General features: G+C 43.2%; 1 protein-coding gene across 10 annotated transcripts in view; it reads left to right on the top strand.

The window, feature by feature from the left end:
* Positions 1 to 7,684: 7,684 nt before the first annotated feature.
* The window catches only part of TTC12 (tetratricopeptide repeat domain 12), a 51,398-nt gene continuing 40,994 nt past the window's right edge, over positions 7,685 to 18,088 (top strand). For 9 of the 10 annotated variants that reach the window (XM_017883153.1, XM_017883154.1, XM_017883158.1 and 6 more), the window contains exons 1-5: positions 7,685 to 8,160; positions 9,207 to 9,279; positions 16,355 to 16,518; positions 17,069 to 17,090; positions 17,683 to 17,760. In XM_017883153.1, coding sequence (XP_017738642.1) covers positions 9,222 to 9,279; positions 16,355 to 16,518; positions 17,069 to 17,090; positions 17,683 to 17,760 — 322 coding nt within the window. In that variant the 5' untranslated portion in view covers positions 7,685 to 8,160; positions 9,207 to 9,221. Of the gene's footprint in view, positions 8,161 to 9,206; positions 9,280 to 16,354; positions 16,519 to 17,068; positions 17,091 to 17,682; positions 17,761 to 18,088 lie in introns of those variants that run through there. The other variant, XM_017883160.1, reaches the window with a different exon arrangement.

Raw genomic sequence — 18,088 nt, 5'->3', positions numbered from 1 at the left:
TTTTTTGGAGATGGAGTCTTGCTCTGTTGCCCAGGCTGGAATGCAGTGGTGCAATCTTGGCTCACTGCAACCTCCGCCTCCTGGGTTCAAACAATTCTCCTGTCTCAGCCTCCCAAGTAGCTGGGACTACAGGTAAATGCCGCAATGCCTGGCTACTTTTCTGTATTTTAGTAGAGATGGGGTTTCACTGTGTTGCCCAGGCTGGTCTCGAGCTCCTGAGCTCAGGCAGTCCACCCGCCTCGGCCTCCCAAAGCGCTGGGATTACAGGCGTGAGCCACAGCACCCGGCCGCACCTAAGTTTTTAAAGTATGGTTGATGAGAAAAGACAAAGAGAGACAAAGACAATTGTTTACACGAAAGAGAGAGCAGAGTAAAAGAGAGGGGAGACAGCTTATACAATCTCCAAGTCTCAGATTTACTGTACAACCTCCAAGTCTCAGACTCACTGTGAACAAATATTCTCCCATTTTTATTTAGGACATAAAGCAAAAGTAAAACTGAAGTACCACACAAGGGATTTAGATGAGGTGGAAGTAGTCATTGTGAAAATAAGATTCATAAAGGTTCTCTAGGAGAAATATATTTGAAATGCAAGTCAGCAACAATTTAAAAGTCTGTTTCTCTCTGTGCGTTTGAATATATATGAAAACACATAGACACTGACACTTAAAATGTAAATCACAACCAGTTATTTACACATACTCATATGCCAGGTCCCTAGACTTTGTCATTGTAGCAAGTGAAGAACAAGTGGTCTGAGTGGCGGTATTAGACATGATAGGGTATGTTATGCTGCATTAACAAACAAGCCCCAAAGTTTTATGGATTATAACAAGAAAGATCTATTGCTCACTCATTCTACGTACCCATCAAAGGTGGACAGATATCTGTCCTCCATGTCCTCACTCAGGGACACTATCTGGTTGCTGGGTCAGGGAAAAGGACATGTATGGGGAGTCAAACTGGATGTTAAAGCCTTCTGCCCATTTGACTTCTCCCAGCACTGCACTGACCAAAGCAAATCACCAGGCCATAGAGAAGTGAGATCCTACGATGCACCTGGAAGGGGGGAAATTGGAATCTTCGTGGACAGTCCAGTGGCTATCCGGAGTTTACCAGGACTTCTGACATGTTCAAGTGATCAGTCTGTCAAGTGCTAAATTTATCCTGAAAAGTATTTTGTGACTGTAACAGTGCTTGTCCTCCAGGATGGACCTCTCTGGGAAGGCTGAGGCAGAGAAATTATAAACACCTTTATTCCTTTTCCATCTAGAATAACATATTTGAACCTTCCTCTAAGCAGAGCAAGAGATTAACTCAGTTATTCAACAAATCTTTATTTAGCTCCAACTAAGCACCAGGGACTGGGGATACAAAGATAAAATAAAGCAAAATCCCTACGCCCAGGAAAGGCATTGTCTAGTTACCCTGTTGGACTTAGAGTGTTGGGACTTGGAGTAAAGTTTGGGTTCACAGAGATGTATGTGGGACTCACCAAGATGGAAGTGACTTCTGAAGAAGCCACAAATGTCTGTGGCTTCCAGCTCAACCAGGAGCAAACACACTGCCCCCATCTTTTGTATCGCTCCTGCCCAAGGAGCTCTCATCATTCCATCCCTGGTCTCTTGCCTTGCTGTGTCCCTGTTCCACACCCTTCCTATGGCTTCCCTCCTGGATATAGCTGCCCCTACCCACATCCCTGGGCTCATCTTGCACCACTCTTGCCTTTCACAATGTTCCTTGCCTCTAAACTTTACCAGTCCTGTCCCCTCTGCCTGGAGTCATCAGCATACTCCCAGCCTGCACATTAACCAGGGAAATCCCTATTTTTGTCGGGACTTGCCTGACAGCATTTCCTCCTCCCTCACTCTTCCTTAGGCACTAAACCTTCACTGCCCTTATCATACTGTTCTATTAATATAATAATCTGTTGAGGCATCTATCTTCCTCATTGGACTATGGGATTCCTGAGGACAGAGGCTGTACCCCTGGCTCATAGTATGATATTTGGTCACAGCAAACACTCCAACAACTTTTGTTGATATTTCTGTGGCAGAGAAATATGATGAGATTATCAGTAAAAGAGATGCAAGCATGAAAATATATCCCATAAGGTTGGGCACGGTGGCTCACATCTGTAATCCCAGCACTCTGGGAGGCTGAGGCAGGTGGATCACCTGAGGTCAGGAGTCCAAGACCAGCCTGGCCAACCATGACCAACATGGTGAAACCCCGTCTCTACTGAAAATGCAAAAATTAGCTGGACGCAGTGGCAGATGTCTGTAATCCCAGCTACTCAGGAGGCTGAGGCAGGAGAATTGCTTGAACCCAGGAGGTGGAGGTTGCAGTGAGCCAAGACCATGCCACTGCACTTCAGCCTGGGTGACAGAATTAGACGCCATCTCAAAAAAAAAAAAAAAAATCCATTGTAGGATAGTATTCCAAGTGTGTATGAGGAGATATAAAATGGAAAAATGACTTCAAGGAGAAAAAATAATAACATAACCTTCTTAATTTCATGATCTCAGTAACAAATTGCTCCAATGTTTAAAGTTTATTGGATGAGATGCATTTAAAAATTAACATGGATTTCATTTTAAAATAGCAACATTTCTATTATGCTAGTATAACAATATTATTTGGACTTATGATGAAAAAAATTAGATATAAACATTAAGAGAGTGTTAGTTGAATGAATGAATGAATTAATTAATTAATGAAGAGTGCTTTCCATATCAGTTAACATTAGGTTTGACTGGGAGTGACAGAAAACCCAAGATAGCAGAATCTTCAATTAAAGTCTTTGTATTTCCAGCAACTGAAGTATCTCTTGTTGGTGTTCAATGTCTCGCTCACATAGAAATAAGAAATTTGGCAGTCCAAAGCCCATGAGGCAGCTCCATGATCTCAGGACCCAGTCTCCTTCTAGATCCTCAACACAATGCTTCTATATCATGGTCCAAAATGGCTGACCCAGCTCCAGCCATTAGGTCCCCATTCCAATCAGCAAGGAAAAGGAAGGGCAAGGAAAAGAACATCCTTTTGGGGACACTTCCCAGAAGCAGCACCACCACCTCTGCTTGTATGTAATTGGTTAGAACTTGGTCATGTATTACACAAGGAAAGCTAGGAAACACAGTCTATTCTATGTGTCTTGGGCCTTGCTAAAAATTGGTAGATCTGAAGAACAGGAGAATAAATATTAAGGGACAATCATCAATTTACTCCACATCTACACTTGGATAGCTCATGGGCATTTTGGACTGGATATCATAAATCTGAACTCATCTTTTCTCCAAATGTGATTAATATTCTCCGGCTCAGCCAATGCAGAACCTTAATCTGGTTCAAGCTGGAAACCTAATGTTATTATTGATACTTTCCTGCTGTCAATCCTTCCTCCAAAATACATCTCAAATTCATCTCTATTGCTACAGCCAATACCCACTATTAACCTCCTAACTTGGCTCCCAGTGTCCCTCTCACCTCTTTTCAGATCATTCTCTGCATTGCAACCAGAATGACTTTCTAAGAAAATATAAAAATCTGAGCATGTCACTCTTCTGCTAAAACCCCTGGAAGGCCGCCTATGGTGCTTAGGATAAAGACCAAAAACCTTTCCATGGCTTTCAAAGGCCTAATGTGGTCTGGCCCTTGCTTCATCTTGTACTGCGTACCTTTCGCTCTCCATGCAGCAGACAAACTTGGCATTCTGCTGGTTCCTCCTCCATACCAGGCTCCTTCCTGACTGCCCATGCCATTTGCTGTTTCTCCACCTCCCTCTTTAACTGTCCAATGCCCACTCACTCCCCCAAGTCTCTTCTTGAACACCACATCATCAGGGAAGGCTTCCAGTGTCTGAGACTAGACTTTCATGGCACCCTGTGCTACCTTTGCTTTTCACCCTTTACTTTTTATGGCATTTATCACAATGAGAATTTACATGATGATTTTGTTTATTGACCCTTATTCCCCTTGGGTGATAAGCAAGCTCCTTGAGTCTGGTGACCAGGTACCACTGGTGCTCTGCTGCATCCCAGCATTTAATGAAGTGTCTGCACTTTGCTACTCAGTGTGGCCACAGTCCATAGAGGGGTGTCACTGCAGACCTCAGCCCCTATGCCTGTTTAAACAAGATCCCCAGGCAATTTCTACATACAATCAAGGTTTGGAGGAGCTGGTCTAGCATATACTAATCATAGTTGTAGTAATAGTTAATAATACTTACTAGTTATTGATAATGCTCCAGGCATTGTTCTAAGCACATTGCCTGTATTAACTTATGTACCTCTCACAGAAACCCTATGGGATAGACAATCATTTAACAACTCTGTTTTACAGATAAGGAAACTAAGGCCCACAGGGATTAAGTAACTTGCTTAAGGTCACACATCTAACAGCAGCAGTAGCAGATGCATATTGTATGCCCACTGTGTATAACAGACCAGTTACATTGAGACACAGGATGTGTAGCACAGAAAGAATCAGATCACAGGGCACCAAGTGAGGGGGCAGAGAGCTAGAGTGAGGAGGAGCCCCTCAGATCTATCTCTCGGTGGAGTGATGGGCTGGGGTTTTTAAGGAGATCATGGAGGGCAAGGGGCTAGAAAACTGGGGTAGTCCATTGGTGGGATAAGGGGGATGAAAATATCAGAATTTGGAAACTGCATTCTTTGGTGAGTCAGCTTCTGATCAGCTACAGTAGGAGACCTGGATGGGGGCCAGCAGGACAGGGTCACAGTGGGGCCCTCAGACCAGCTGGTGTCAATGGGTCCTTCAGAACAGCTGACATTAGTAATTTCACTGGTTTCCGGGACCTGAAAGAATATTTCAAGTGGAAAACGTAATGTTTTATGTTCAAGTTGTTATCTATAGAGCAGTTAAGGGGAACTATAATCTTGTAACAGGTCTATGTGATTCTGAGATAACAGACACCAAACAATTGTGAAGAAGCAGGCCAGAGAACAAGCTGACCTCGTGGTTCATGCTGAATGTGCTGCAAGCTGGGCTTATTTTATTTCTCCCCTTCCCTGCTTCACTGATTAATTTTATAAAGTTTGTAAGGATGGTTTCAGTAGTGTTAGCAATAAAAGAGGAGGAATATGATCCCCAGTACCTAACACAATAGAAGGTGCATGGTAGGTGCTTAAAGACATTTTAATTAATGCTAATAGGTGGAGATGTGAGATTTGAACCCGGCAAAATTGCTCCAGAGCCCCAGCTCTTAACCACTTAGCGTGTGATGAATATTGTCAAGTGCACCCCAGGGGCCTTCCACTGCATCTAGCACACTATAGACCACTCACATTTGCTGAACGAATATGTGAATGAATGGTTATGTGGTACAGTCAGTTGTGGGCAGATACCTCTGGAACATAGGAAAGGAGTTTAGTGAAAAGAGTAGTAGGATAGGAAGTAAGTGATTTGGAACAATTGGCCTCAAAGTGATAAGAAACATCCTGAGTTTGGGGACCATAGGCATATAGCCTTCATGTGTTCAAGGCCTCACAGGCCTAAGAGGGAAATGGGATGATACTAATGGTGATAACCAAAACATCACTGGTTCTTGTCTCCATCCATTCCCATAGGCTGGAAGATCACTGTAAAATACCCCATATCTTTCTGAGGATCCCTATGGTGTGCCTGGCCTGTGCTCATCAACGTCCTTGCTCCTGCCAGGCACCTACACTCTTTGCTACTTCTCCTGAGGCACCTCAGTCCCTTGGGACAGCCACTGTGATCATGTCCTGCTGGGACCCCCAGTCTCCTGTTGCAGCTGATGAGCGAAAAGACTCACTCTGCTGATGCTGTACCTGTTCAGCTGCCAAGAGGAGTAGAACATCCCTGGCCCCTTTGTGTTTTGCTGCATTAGAGGGGTACCCAAGCAGGATGGCATGTGGACAAATACATCATAGAGACTTCAGTCAAACAGCTCTTCTGTTCTCTACAGGACACAGGCATGCATCCTATGGGGTCTAGGCCACAAGACAGTCAACATGCTGTACTTGGAATCAACGTTAGAGCTAGCTGGCCATGCCTGGATCCCTCTCCCCTCTGGCGAATTCCATCTCTAGGGGCTCCTTGTTCCCTTCCAAACAGGTTTCCATAAAGCACTCATCTGCCAAGAAGTTCCAGGTGTTTCTGACCATGAACTTAAGCTCAAGTTTCCCCTAAACCTGCTTTTTTACTCCAGTGGTAACCCTGCACATAATACTCTGAGATTTTGTTTAGAAAAACAGACTGAAATTTCTTTAGGGCTGTGTGCACGTATTTGGGGCGTGAATGAATGTGCCCATTAGCTCATTCTGCTCTAAACCCTACCATGATCCTCCGGATGTCGTCTGCCACCTGTTCCTACTGACTAGGTAGCAGGCACTGAAACCGCCATCGCAAAATTATAACTGAGGTGGTGAAAGGGATCTGACCTGACTGGCTCCATCTTGCTTCTCATCTGCAAGCTGCCTTTGTTCATTCCTAGGCATAGGCCAAACTAACTTTGGGAGAAACTTAGTTTATAGTTTAGCTTTGAAACAAAGACAATACCAGCTCTTTCCCAAACAAACCCCCTTCTTGCCTGGGGATTAGACTGCCTTTTTGGGACTAACAAATGAGCCTCAAAATTATAAATTATGGTTTAGGAGTCATGCAGCTAGAGGCTGCTAGATTCTAAACCTCCTCAAATTGCTCCTGGGGATAACATAAACTATTGTAAAACCTAAGATCATTGCTTAAGATATTTGGCAGACACTGCACTCGATGGATCAGCTTGCACCACCCAGAGGGATAAAATGGTTCATCTGGTCTTATGGCCCCCACCTAGGAACTGACTCAGCACAAGAGGGCAGCTTTGACTCCCTGCGATTTCATCTCCTATCCTTCCAGTCAGCACTCCTGACTCACTGACCCCACCAAATTATCCTTTAAAACTCTGATCCCTGAAAGCTAGGGAGACTGATTTGAGTAATAATAAGACTCCGGTATCCCTCACAGCCAGCTGTGTGTGAATTACTCTTTCTCTATTGCAATTCCCGTGTCTTGATAAATCAACTCTGTTTAGGCAGTGAGCAAGGTGAATCTGGCCATTACAGAACTTTAACCACAAACCTTATGAGAAAGTGCCATTTTTTATTTCATAGATGAGAAAACTGAGGATTAAAAAGGTTAGTCAAATAATTCTCCTAAGGATAAATGTGCAAATCTTCTAACTCACACATTTATCAATAAACAAAACCAGATTCACAAGTACACTGGAGACTTTACATTTTGGGCAAGGATATTAAGCTAATGGGAGTGAGACACCCCCTCTTCAGGGGAAAAAAGGCGAGCAGCAGGCGCTGCTTTAGAGACCAGCACTTTGCTTCCTCCGTCTCCCCGCGCCAGGCATCGGGCATCCCAACCTCGACTTTGGCCTTGAACTTGGCGCGCTCCGGAGCTAGAACTCTAGGGTGTTGATCGCGGCTCCACGCCCGCCCCCGGTCCCGCCCTCCGGCCTTTGACCCCGCCCTTGGTCCCGCCCCGGGCCCCTGGCGCCTGGCCCCGCCCCAGCCTAGGCCAGTCGGTGCGCCATTTCCGGTCCAAAGCTGGGCGAGTCAGGTTGGTGCTGCGGGTATCCCGGAATCCCCCCTGGGAGCTGGTCCTGGACTGGCCTTCAGAGCCGAGCAGAGGACGCTGCTTTGGGCCCCAGAGCATGGGAAGTTCTCGGCTGCGGTCTGGGACCTGCTTGGAGGGCCCCGGGCCTACGGACGCTGGGGAGCGGTTGCCGGGCAACAGTGCGGGCGGCCTGGCCTCTTTGCGCCCGGCGGGCAGCGCGCGTCTGGGGCGGGCTCGGCGCGGGGCTCGGGCAGAGGTCCCCGCTGCAGCAGCCCTATCGAGTGAAACACCGAGGGCGGCGTCGCTTCGCCGTCACCTGGCTCTGGCCTTCTCACCCTAGCGTGGCGGTGGCACTGGCCAGGCTGTGAGGACCCTGAGATCCATGCCCAGGGAGACAGGGGTTGTCTCCTGTCCCTGCACCCGCGTGCCTGCTTTCTAACCCTCATACCGTTGGGCAGGTTAATTCACTGGACTGGGCCTCTGTTCCGTGGGAGTTGAAAAGATTTGACCTGGAAGAAACCCTACCGATCATTGAGTTTATAAGCCGCAACCCCACCCCGTTTTATATAGGTAAGGATGCTTCACAGTGAGCGCTCGTCCCATGCCTGGTGCTTTACATCAGTCCCCAAAGTAGTCCTCGTGGTTTCTCTCTAACCTTCCCATAGTATGGGTGAGGACTCTGAGGCTCAGAGAGGTTGTGACTTTAGCCAGAATCACACAGCTTGTAACTGGTGGAGATAAGGACACCCAGACTCAGATTAAATCACTCGCAGTTTGTTCGTGGCAGATTACGTGTTAGAATCATGTTACACTACTATGAAACCTGGCCGTAAATCAGAATCACCTGGAAAGCGTTTAAAATCTACATTCGTGGCCGCGCACTGTCCCGGGTTTACTGACTCGAAATCTCGGGCTACGGCTGAGGAAGCTGTATATTTAACAAACTTTCTGATGATTTTTATGATCTGTGGATGAAGCACTGAGTACCTCTGGGTACACCACGGAGCCTTCTCGCACAAAAACAACTATAAAATAATGTCTAAGGTACCTAGAGCAGAAGAGACGCTGGTGAGCATGGTAACATCATGTTCTAATCCCTTCAGCCAATTTGTACCCTTTCTTCACTCTTCAGAAACAAGCCACAGGCGTATTTTAAACGAGTATGGACATTTGGATGCAAATTGCCCCAAGTTTGTTACCTGTCACACATCCACATTTAAGTTTCTGACTAGACCGGCCTGTCATGATCAAAGTCAGGAGTTAGTGTATTCTCTATCCTTGGCAACCTGTCATCTGCTTTCTCCTCATCTCCACGCCAGGTCCCTAAATCGCCGGGATTGATGTTAGCTTTGGAAGAACTATTTGCAGAGCGTTTTCTGCACTGAAAGGAAGGCTGGAAGCTTTCTGGAAGCATTGCGGCACATAAATGAGTGCCTCTTGGCCTTCAGTAGCAGTTGGAATGAAACGGATCACCCTACTGTTATTCATTGACATTTATAAACAAAACTGTCATACAAATAATCACTTGGCTCTTAGTTTTAGAATGCTAATAAGCCTGACCATTCTGTTTAGTGCTTTATTATTATTAATTTCATCATTTATGCTGCATCCCTTAGGGATTCTGGTTCACAATGGATGCTGATCAAGAGAAAGATCTGCAGAAATTTCTTAAAAATGTGGATGAAATCAGTAAGTACTAGTAAATCATAAATTAATTTTTGCTTTAGAGAGGTGGAGTAGATAAAGGGAAATGATTACTCTAAGTTCCTGGGTGGCTTGACAGGTTTGTAACTCTAAGGGAAAAAATGTAATTGAAATTAAACAGAAGGGTATTGAGAGGCAAGTTATAGCCTCGGGGCCATATTTCCTGGCTGTTGATTGGTATCAGAGAAACTGTTAACATTCTGATAGGAATTCAGGCTGATGGTTTTCCTCCATATTTTGTATCCTTCTTTGTGGAATCTGGTCAAAACGAGCTGCTCTTTCCCCACTGACAATGAACCTAGCTGTTCCCTTCAAGGGTCTAGAGCCTCATTGATCAGTGTGAGATTCCTCCCGTTTTAAAGTAGAGCCATTTCTGTTTTAGAGCTGCAGAGGCAAAATCAAATGGCTTTCCTTTAGAATCCATCAAATTACATGGATGGCTTATGATCGTCATTCCCTTCTCTCCCTCTAGATGAGAAAGTCCTTTCCCAAGCTCAGACAGGTGGGATCTCAAAGAATATGTACTGTGATCCCACAGATCACTTTCAGGAATTTCCAAACCTATCAGTCCCTGTTCAGGGAGCTTGTTTGAGTATAGAAACAAACCAACAGGCAAACAGACCTTCCATAGTAAATACAAGAAATACGTTGAAATTGCTGCTTCTAGCAGATTGTCTGGGTTTATAGAATCAACTGGTTTTAAAGCTAGTTTGGGTGGCATCATAAATGATACATGTATAATGCCTTGTGTGCCTCATGGGCCTGCTCATCCCCGATTGCTGTTCCATGGAGCTCTGGCCTTGGCCCACTGCTGCCTTTCTCTTCAGCTGGTCTAAACATGTAGCTTTACCTGCCACCAGTATGTGGTGGCCATGACCCCCACATCTACGTGGACACTTAGCCTTCTTTTCTGAGCCTCTGCCTCTATGATCACTGTCATACCTACTGTATCCCACAAATAACTCAAACTTAAATGTGTCCAAAATTGAGGCATCATCTCTTTCCCTCCCCTTTGCCCTCCCCCTCCCAAATAAAACCTGCTGGTCTCAGTTGGTGACACCACCATCTAGAAATTTACAAGTCATCTGGGACTCCTCCCACCTCATAACCCTGCATCCAATTAGCCATCTAGTTTGGTTGGAGAGCTATCCTCTCCAACCCTCCCTTTGTTCTGGTTCCTCTCACCCAGACTATTTCAACAACCCCCTGATTGTTTTTCCTATCTCCAGGTTTATGCTCCCCACAGAGTAATGTATCTAAAATGCAAATCTGACCCAGACACTTCTCTGCTTGGATTCCTTTTGCAGTCACAATAAATCCCAAGCTCTCATCAGGACTTAAGTCCTCCCATGACCTTGTCCTTACCTCTCTCATATCTCCCTACCTCACACTTGAGCAGCAATAAACTGCTGATTGTTTCCCCCACACATACTCTGTGTTTCACACTCTGCACTGGGTCTTTGCCATTCCCACTGCCTCTTCATCTTTTTTTTTAACCTGGCTAACTTTTATGGATACTCACAGTTCATTCAGATATCATTTATACCAGTGCTGTCCAATAGAGCTTTCTGTGATGATGAAAATTTTCCATAATCCTCACTGTCCACTATGGTAGCCACTAGCCACATGATAGTATTTGAAGTGTGGCTTATAGCTCCACTCTGTGTGGTTAGGATTCTGTGTGTTTATGGCTGCAGCCCAGGTTTGAAATGTGGCTTGTTTCAATTAATTTAAATTTATATAGCCACATGTATATAGATTCTGTACATTTACTTCTTGGGCTCTTGCTATGTGTTGAGTGTTGGTAGGGCCTAGAGAATACAGTCAAAGAATTACCTCTTTTCATGGTTTCAATAGTGCAGTGGAGAAAACAGATATTAAACAGTAATTTCAAGTGTGCAATATGAGACACAGAGAGAATTATAAAGTGTAGGGATCTAACCCAGCTTTGGGAGGTTGTATTAGTCTGCTAGGGCTGCTGTAATGACAATGGCTGGCTTAAATGACAAAACTTTATTTTCTTAAGAGTTCTGGAGTTTAGAAATCTAAGACCAGGGTGTGAGCAGGCTTGGTTTCTTCTGAGGCCTCTCTTCTTGGCTTGCAGACGGGCACCTTCCCGCTGCGCCGTCACATGGTCATCTCTCTGTGTTCTCTCCTTGGCTTGCAGATGGGCACCTTCCCGCTGCGCCGTCACATGGTCATCTCTCTGTGTGTGCATTTATTTGGTGTTTCTCTTCTTATAAGGAAACTAGTCATATTGGATTAGGGCAATAATTAATTACTTCTTTAAAGGCCCTGTCTACAAATACAGTCATTCCAGGAGTTATAGCTTCAACATGTGAATTTGGCAGGGGTTTGCAATTTAGTCTGTAACAGAAATCAAATAAGTTTTCCTGAAGAAGTGAGATTTAAGCAAAATGTGAAAAGTGAGTAGGAGTTGGTCACTGGGGAGATGACAGGGGAGTATTCTGGGTGGGAAGTGAGGAGGCAGGGAAGCTAAGAGTGAAGAAAAAGTGTGGTGCTTTTGAGGAAGTGAAAGAATAGAAAGCCCCATATAGCTGGAAAGAAGAGATCAAGGAGAGAAGAGTCCAATCTGAATATGGAGGGGCCATATTAGAAAGACCTTGGAAACCATGTAAGGAATTTGTGTTTACCCTGAAAGCAGTAAATCCATTCCAACTAATTTATGTAGTGACTCTTCCCTCAAGGAGATGGAGCATCTCTACCCTTTAAATGTGAGATACATTTAGTGACTTGCTTCCAAAGAGTACAGTATGGAAAGGGAGGGAAGAAAGTAACTTTACAGTGGAAAAGGTTGACAAACACAATTTCAGACAGATGATCAAGGTTAACCTCCTGATAAATCACGCTGATTGCATGCATCCTTGATATGCCATAATGTGCCATGGTCTTTTTCCCCAAATCCTGTAACCCCAGTCTAACCATGAGAAAAATACCAGATAAACCCAAATTGCAACGTATTCTATGAAATGCCTGATCAGTACTACTCAAAACTATCAAGGTCATCAAAATAAGGAAAGGATGAGAAATGGTCACAGCCTAGAGAAGCCTAAGGAGACATGACTAAATGTCATATAGTGTTCTGGAGGGGCTCCTGGAATAGAAAAAGGACATTAGGGAGAAAAGCAATGAAATTAGAATAAAGTGTGGAGTTGAATCAATAAAAAAAGTTAATTAAAAGACATGAAAGAAGAACTAAATAAATGGAGACATATTTAATCATAGAAAGACTTATTTGTTAAAGATGTCGATTTTTAAAATATTCTATACAGTAAATGCAATTTAGATCAAAACTCCCAAAGTAGTATGTACTAAAATTCAGCAAGCTGATTCCAAAGTTTACATGGAAGAGCAAAGGACTAGCAAGAGCCAAGAAAACTGCAGGAAAAAAAAAAAAAAAAAAAGGCAGGACAACTCTCCCTACCTGACGTTCAAGATTTATTATAAAGCCATGGTAATCAATGCATGGAGGTTTTGGTGCAGGAAAAGACAATCAGGGGAAAGGAATGAAGAGCCTGGAGCAGATTCGCACATATTACAGAGCTGATGAGACACATTGCTGGCAGGGACTTCTTAACAAATATTGCTCCTGCCCTACATGAAAGTCAACTCCAGGTGAATTACATACCTTAATGAGAAAAAAACTTTAAAACTTTTGTAAGATACCATAAAATAGTATATTTATAACCTTACTGACACAAAAGGCCTACATTGTAAAGGAAACGATTGGTATATTTAACACATTAAAATTAAAAAGAAAATCTCTTCAACAAAATATTCCATAAAAACAAGTGAAAAGACAAAGCATACCCAAGGGGAAGATGCTTGGAAATACCTGTAACCAGTCCAGAATATACAGCTGATAAGGATAGGAGACAGGGGAATAGTGGGTAGGAGAGGGTGGTTCCCTGGCAAAGACCCCACCTTTGAGCCTGGAGATCTGCAGCCCTAAGTGGGAGCAGGCATTTCTGTTTTCGTGCCCAAAAAGTTGCCTTTTGGCTCGCCATGCTCCCCTATCCTGTGCCCATATAAACCCTGAGCTGCAGGCTCCAGAAGCAGACAAGCAGGTGAGGAGATGAGGACACAAGCAGACAAATGGCAGAACGACACAGCAGAGCAAAGAGGAGGAATGTCTGAGCGCTGAGAGGAGTTTGGCTGGGAGCAGTCAGAGGGAAGTTTGGCCCCTGGATGGCCAAGCTCCAGGGGAAGATCATCTTTCCATTCCATCCCCCCTTCCAGTTCCCCATCCATCCTGCTGAAAGCCACCTCCACCACTCAGTAAAACCCCACATTCATCCTTCAAGCCTGTGTGTGACCCGGTTCTTCCGGGGACGCTGGGCAAGAGCTCAGGATACAAAAAGCTGTCACTTCTCTCTGCCCTTGTGAAAAGGCAGAGGATACGTCGAGCTGGTTAACACTCAAGTCGTCCACAGATGGCAGGGCTAAAAGGACACACTGTAACACGCTCCCGGTTGGGCTCCTGCACTTGTCCGTCTACATTCTCCTCCTCCCCTCAGGGGTTTGAGCAGTGGTGGTGACTGAACAGGCAAGCCACACCCCTGTCGCATGTCCTTCGAGGGGGATCAGAGAACTCCCCTGTTTCACAATCAAATCAACCAGGCATGGTGGTGTGTGCCTGTAGTCTTAGCTACTCAGGAGGCTGAAGCAGGAGTATTGCTTGAGCCCAGGAGTTCAAATCTGGCGTGGACAACATAGCCAGACTGTCTCTTAAAAAAAGAAATTTTTTTTTTGAAAAGAAATTATGTTAACTAATAAGAAAGAGACAATGACCCAATAGAAAATTAGCCAAGGATAGGCTCTTCATAGAAATCCAAATGGGTGCAAATCAGTAAGAGGATGCTCAATTCCAATCACATTCAGCAAAATGCAAATTAAACCATTAATGAGATACCATTCCCATTCATTACATTGACAACAATTAAAAAGTTTAACCTAGCAAGTGATGACAAGAATGTAGAAGAATGGGAACTCCCTCTTGTACACTTTTGTAGGAGTAAAAATTGGTACAGCCACATCCTGAAGGATTTGTAACATACGTGCACAGGGAAATATGTAAATAAAGGTATTCAATTCAGCATTTATTTACTTTAGAAAAAACTAAAATTAAAAACCACCTGGCTATCAAGAGAATGGAGTAACTATGGTATATATAATTGTTTAAATGAATCAACTGGAACCATATGTATCAAGAACAGATCTCTAAAGCATCTTAAGAGAAAAAAGTGAGTTGCAAACGAATGCACATTTTATACAACTATTTTTTAAAATTGTTTAAATATTACATACACAAATATTCTGATAGATTGCAAGAATGGTTACAAATTATTTTCTTCCCATCAAGGGTGGAGCCTATTTCTCTACCCCTTGAATCTGGGTTGGCCATGTGTCTCACTTTGACCAAAAAGATGTTTGCAAACATGACACAAACTGAGGCTTGAAAAGTGCATGTGAATTGGGGCTTGCACTCATGCCACTCATGAGAAGGTAAGAGACACTTCCCCTCATTGCTCGCATTTCTCAAGCCAGCAGCCAGCGGACTTTCTAAAGCAGAGCCACTTGGATGACTGACAGTTGACCATGGATATGTATGTGAGTCCATCTGAAACTGGAAGAACTGGCCAGCTGAATCCAGCTCAAATTGTTGACTTAGAGAATTGTAAACTAAGCCACAAAAATGGTGGTTTGTTTCAGACCACTAAGTTTTGATGTGGTGTGTGATGCAGCAAAATCTAAATGATACAAATACTAAGCATTAAAACATGCTGGAGAAAAGATACCATTAACTTATAAATGGCATAGAAACAAAAATGTTATATTACTTTCTGTATGCTTGAAATATTGTACAATTAAAAAATTTCAAATTTCCTTAAAGAGTCAGTGGGAAATGAAGAAATTGGAACAGGAAAATGTCTTTAAGAAGTTTCATTGTGAAAGGGAGGAGACAGCATTAGGAGAGATTTAAAGTACATAAATACATTTGGGAAGAAGCTGGTCGAATGGAATAGGTTGAAAATATTGTGCAACAGGGTTATTAATTGGTGATGCAGTGTTCCTGATTATGCAAAACATGACGATGGAATCTTGGGCCCAGGATGAGGGACTAACCTCACTGAAGAATGGGCACTTTTTCCTGATAGGAAGGAAGGGTAGATGTAGGCATAGCAGTTTTGTAGTTTTAGTGGCAGGAAGTTGATGGCATCTTTGTCCTCTCTGAATTGGTAAGTAAGGTCATCCTTTTGAGATGGTCAGGTTCAGGTTGCAAACTGTTAAAAGTCATTGGGGGAATGATAGGATATCTTGCCTAGGATAACAAGGATTGCTGGGGATCACTGAAGGTCCAGTTGAGTTTAGACCAGTCCCCCAGGCATCTATCTGTCTCCCTCAGTACTTAGCATTCCTAATACAGACTGAGAGAATTGGGTAATTGGAATCATGTAGAGCTGGAATTTTGTCTGTTAGGTGGGATAGTGGGGTAAGGGAGTTGAGTATGTGGGCAGGATGACTGCCGAGTGATTGACCATGGAATCTAAGCTGGATAGGCAGTAAAGTGAAGACAGGTGAGGATAGGGTTAAGGGCTGTTGTTTTGTGATTTCGGAGCTGCCTATACTTACATGTTTGTCTCCCACACAAGTTCATAAACTCTTCAAAAAAGGATCTTTTTTTATTCATCGTTATCTATAACATCAACATAATATCTAATAATGAGCTCTCCATAAATTATTGTTGAATTGAATAATGGCTTAAAACTCTGTTCCTTAAAGCTAATAGCTACCCTCACCTGCAACTTTTTCTAGGCAAAAAAAAAAAAAAAAAAAAAAAAAGTATATATATATATATGTGTGTGTGTGTGTGTGTATGTTAATTTTTTCTCATTGGTTCTGCTTGCTCTATTTTGCTTTTGATTGTGCTATTTTTTTCTTTAAGATTTTTCCCATACATTTTATGCACCATCCATTCTCGTGAATAGAGTCTTTTGAATATCTTGTTTGATTAAGTCACATCTGATTTCTTCTCTAGCCAATTTAATTCAGGAGATGAATTCTGATGACCCAGTTGTGCAACAGAACGCTGTCCTGGAGACAGAAAAGAGACTACTGCTTATGGAGGAAGACCAGGAGGAGGATGAATGCAGGACCACCTTGAATAAGACTGTGATCAGTCCTCCAGAAACTGCTGTGAAGGTTTCTTTTTCTATTGAGAAGTTATATAAGTACAGACAGTGAGAAGACCTACACCAAGGCAGTAGTTTCATCTCAAACTGTCCAGCGAGGCTGAAATGGTCTTTTGTTTCTTAGATTCATTAGATTTATTTTTTATAAGAAAGTATAAAATTTGATTTTTTTCCTTTGATCTTTCTGGGTTATCTTTAAACAACCCTTTGGATCTATTTTAATGAAAACTTCACCTCTCCACCCCCTGAGCTTGTGTGATATATTTAAGCTGTACTTTTAAGGTAATGTATTCTAACTCATTTCCAACTCATAAGCCACAGCTGAGGTCTCTTGACCTGGGCAGCCTTATTTTGCAGACTCGGTCCCATAGCAATTGTGCCCATAATCAGATCTCCTGATTTAAAGCAAGCCCCCTGAATTCTGATCTCTTCAGTTTTGATGGTTAAAGGAAATGACCTCTTGTTTGTAATTGATTTGCCTTCTTGGTTTATATGCATATAAATTAGAGAGTAGTTTTTGAAATTTGTTTCTTTGTTTTTATGATAACCTACATCTACAGAGTGCCGAAGAAGTAAACTCAGGTAAGGATAGCATCTCTCTTCCCAATTTTTATTCTTTATATAGGACCAGTTTTGATTGAGTGTAGCTCCCAGACCTTTAAATTACTGCCTCTGGGCTTACAAACAACCTGTGAACAAAAACCTGCTGATCATCCCATTCTGTTACTAGTGGTCAGCGGGAACGTCCCTGAGAGGTTTTTCTCTAGTTTCTGTTGGTCAACCTTTGGTAAACTCAATTCATTTATTCTGTATCATCCAGTTTACCCTGTTCAAGGGATCCAGATAGTTTCTCTGTTGCTCAGCTCAGAAGCTCATTATGCTAAACAGAACAAAAAAATCTGTCTTCAAAGAAAAACTCTTTTAAAAGACATAATTCAAATTTGAAGCACAGTCATAGCCATCATGTATAATAATAAAGCACACAGATTACCATTTAATGTCAAATTAAGAAAATGTCATTTTAGTTGCCTCAGAATTGTGTGTGTGCGTGTGTGTGTGCCTGTGTGCATATGCATACGTGTGACTCTAAAGTAACTCTTCCGAATGTGAGCTAAATAACTGATTATAGTATTTGGATTTTTCTTTTTAATATCTGAAATTACCCTGCTGTCAGAGGCCTTCTTGGCATCTGTGGAGAAGGATGCAAAGGAACGAGCCAAGAGAAGAAGGGAAAACAAAGTCTTAGCAGATGGTAATTGTCAGTCCTTACTTTTCAATGGTGGGATGATTTGTGCTAGAAAGAGCAGACAAAAGCCTATATGCTGACATTTGAGGACATCTAGATTCCCACTGGTGAGGTTTGTGATGGGCTCGAGGCAATAGGACTTGGCCAGAAGGAAATCATTGGTAGTCTCTTCTCTGTTCCTGCTGCAACAAGCAGGGGGTAGGATATACCTACCTCCAGTGAAACCTCTTGCTAAAGCATCCCTGTGCACTTAGCAGAGCCAAGTGAATCATACTAAACAGTGCTCAGGAAGCAGTGGGGGGTGAGAGTGAGCTGCCACTGGCTAGCCTAAGGC

Source organism: Rhinopithecus bieti, unplaced genomic scaffold, assembly GCF_001698545.2.
Source record: "Rhinopithecus bieti isolate Rb0 unplaced genomic scaffold, ASM169854v2 scaffold_11964, whole genome shotgun sequence".
NCBI classification, from domain to species: domain Eukaryota; kingdom Metazoa; phylum Chordata; class Mammalia; order Primates; family Cercopithecidae; genus Rhinopithecus; species Rhinopithecus bieti.
The sequence above is the reverse complement of the archived record's forward strand: the minus strand, read 5'-3'. Positions and strand labels throughout refer to the sequence as shown.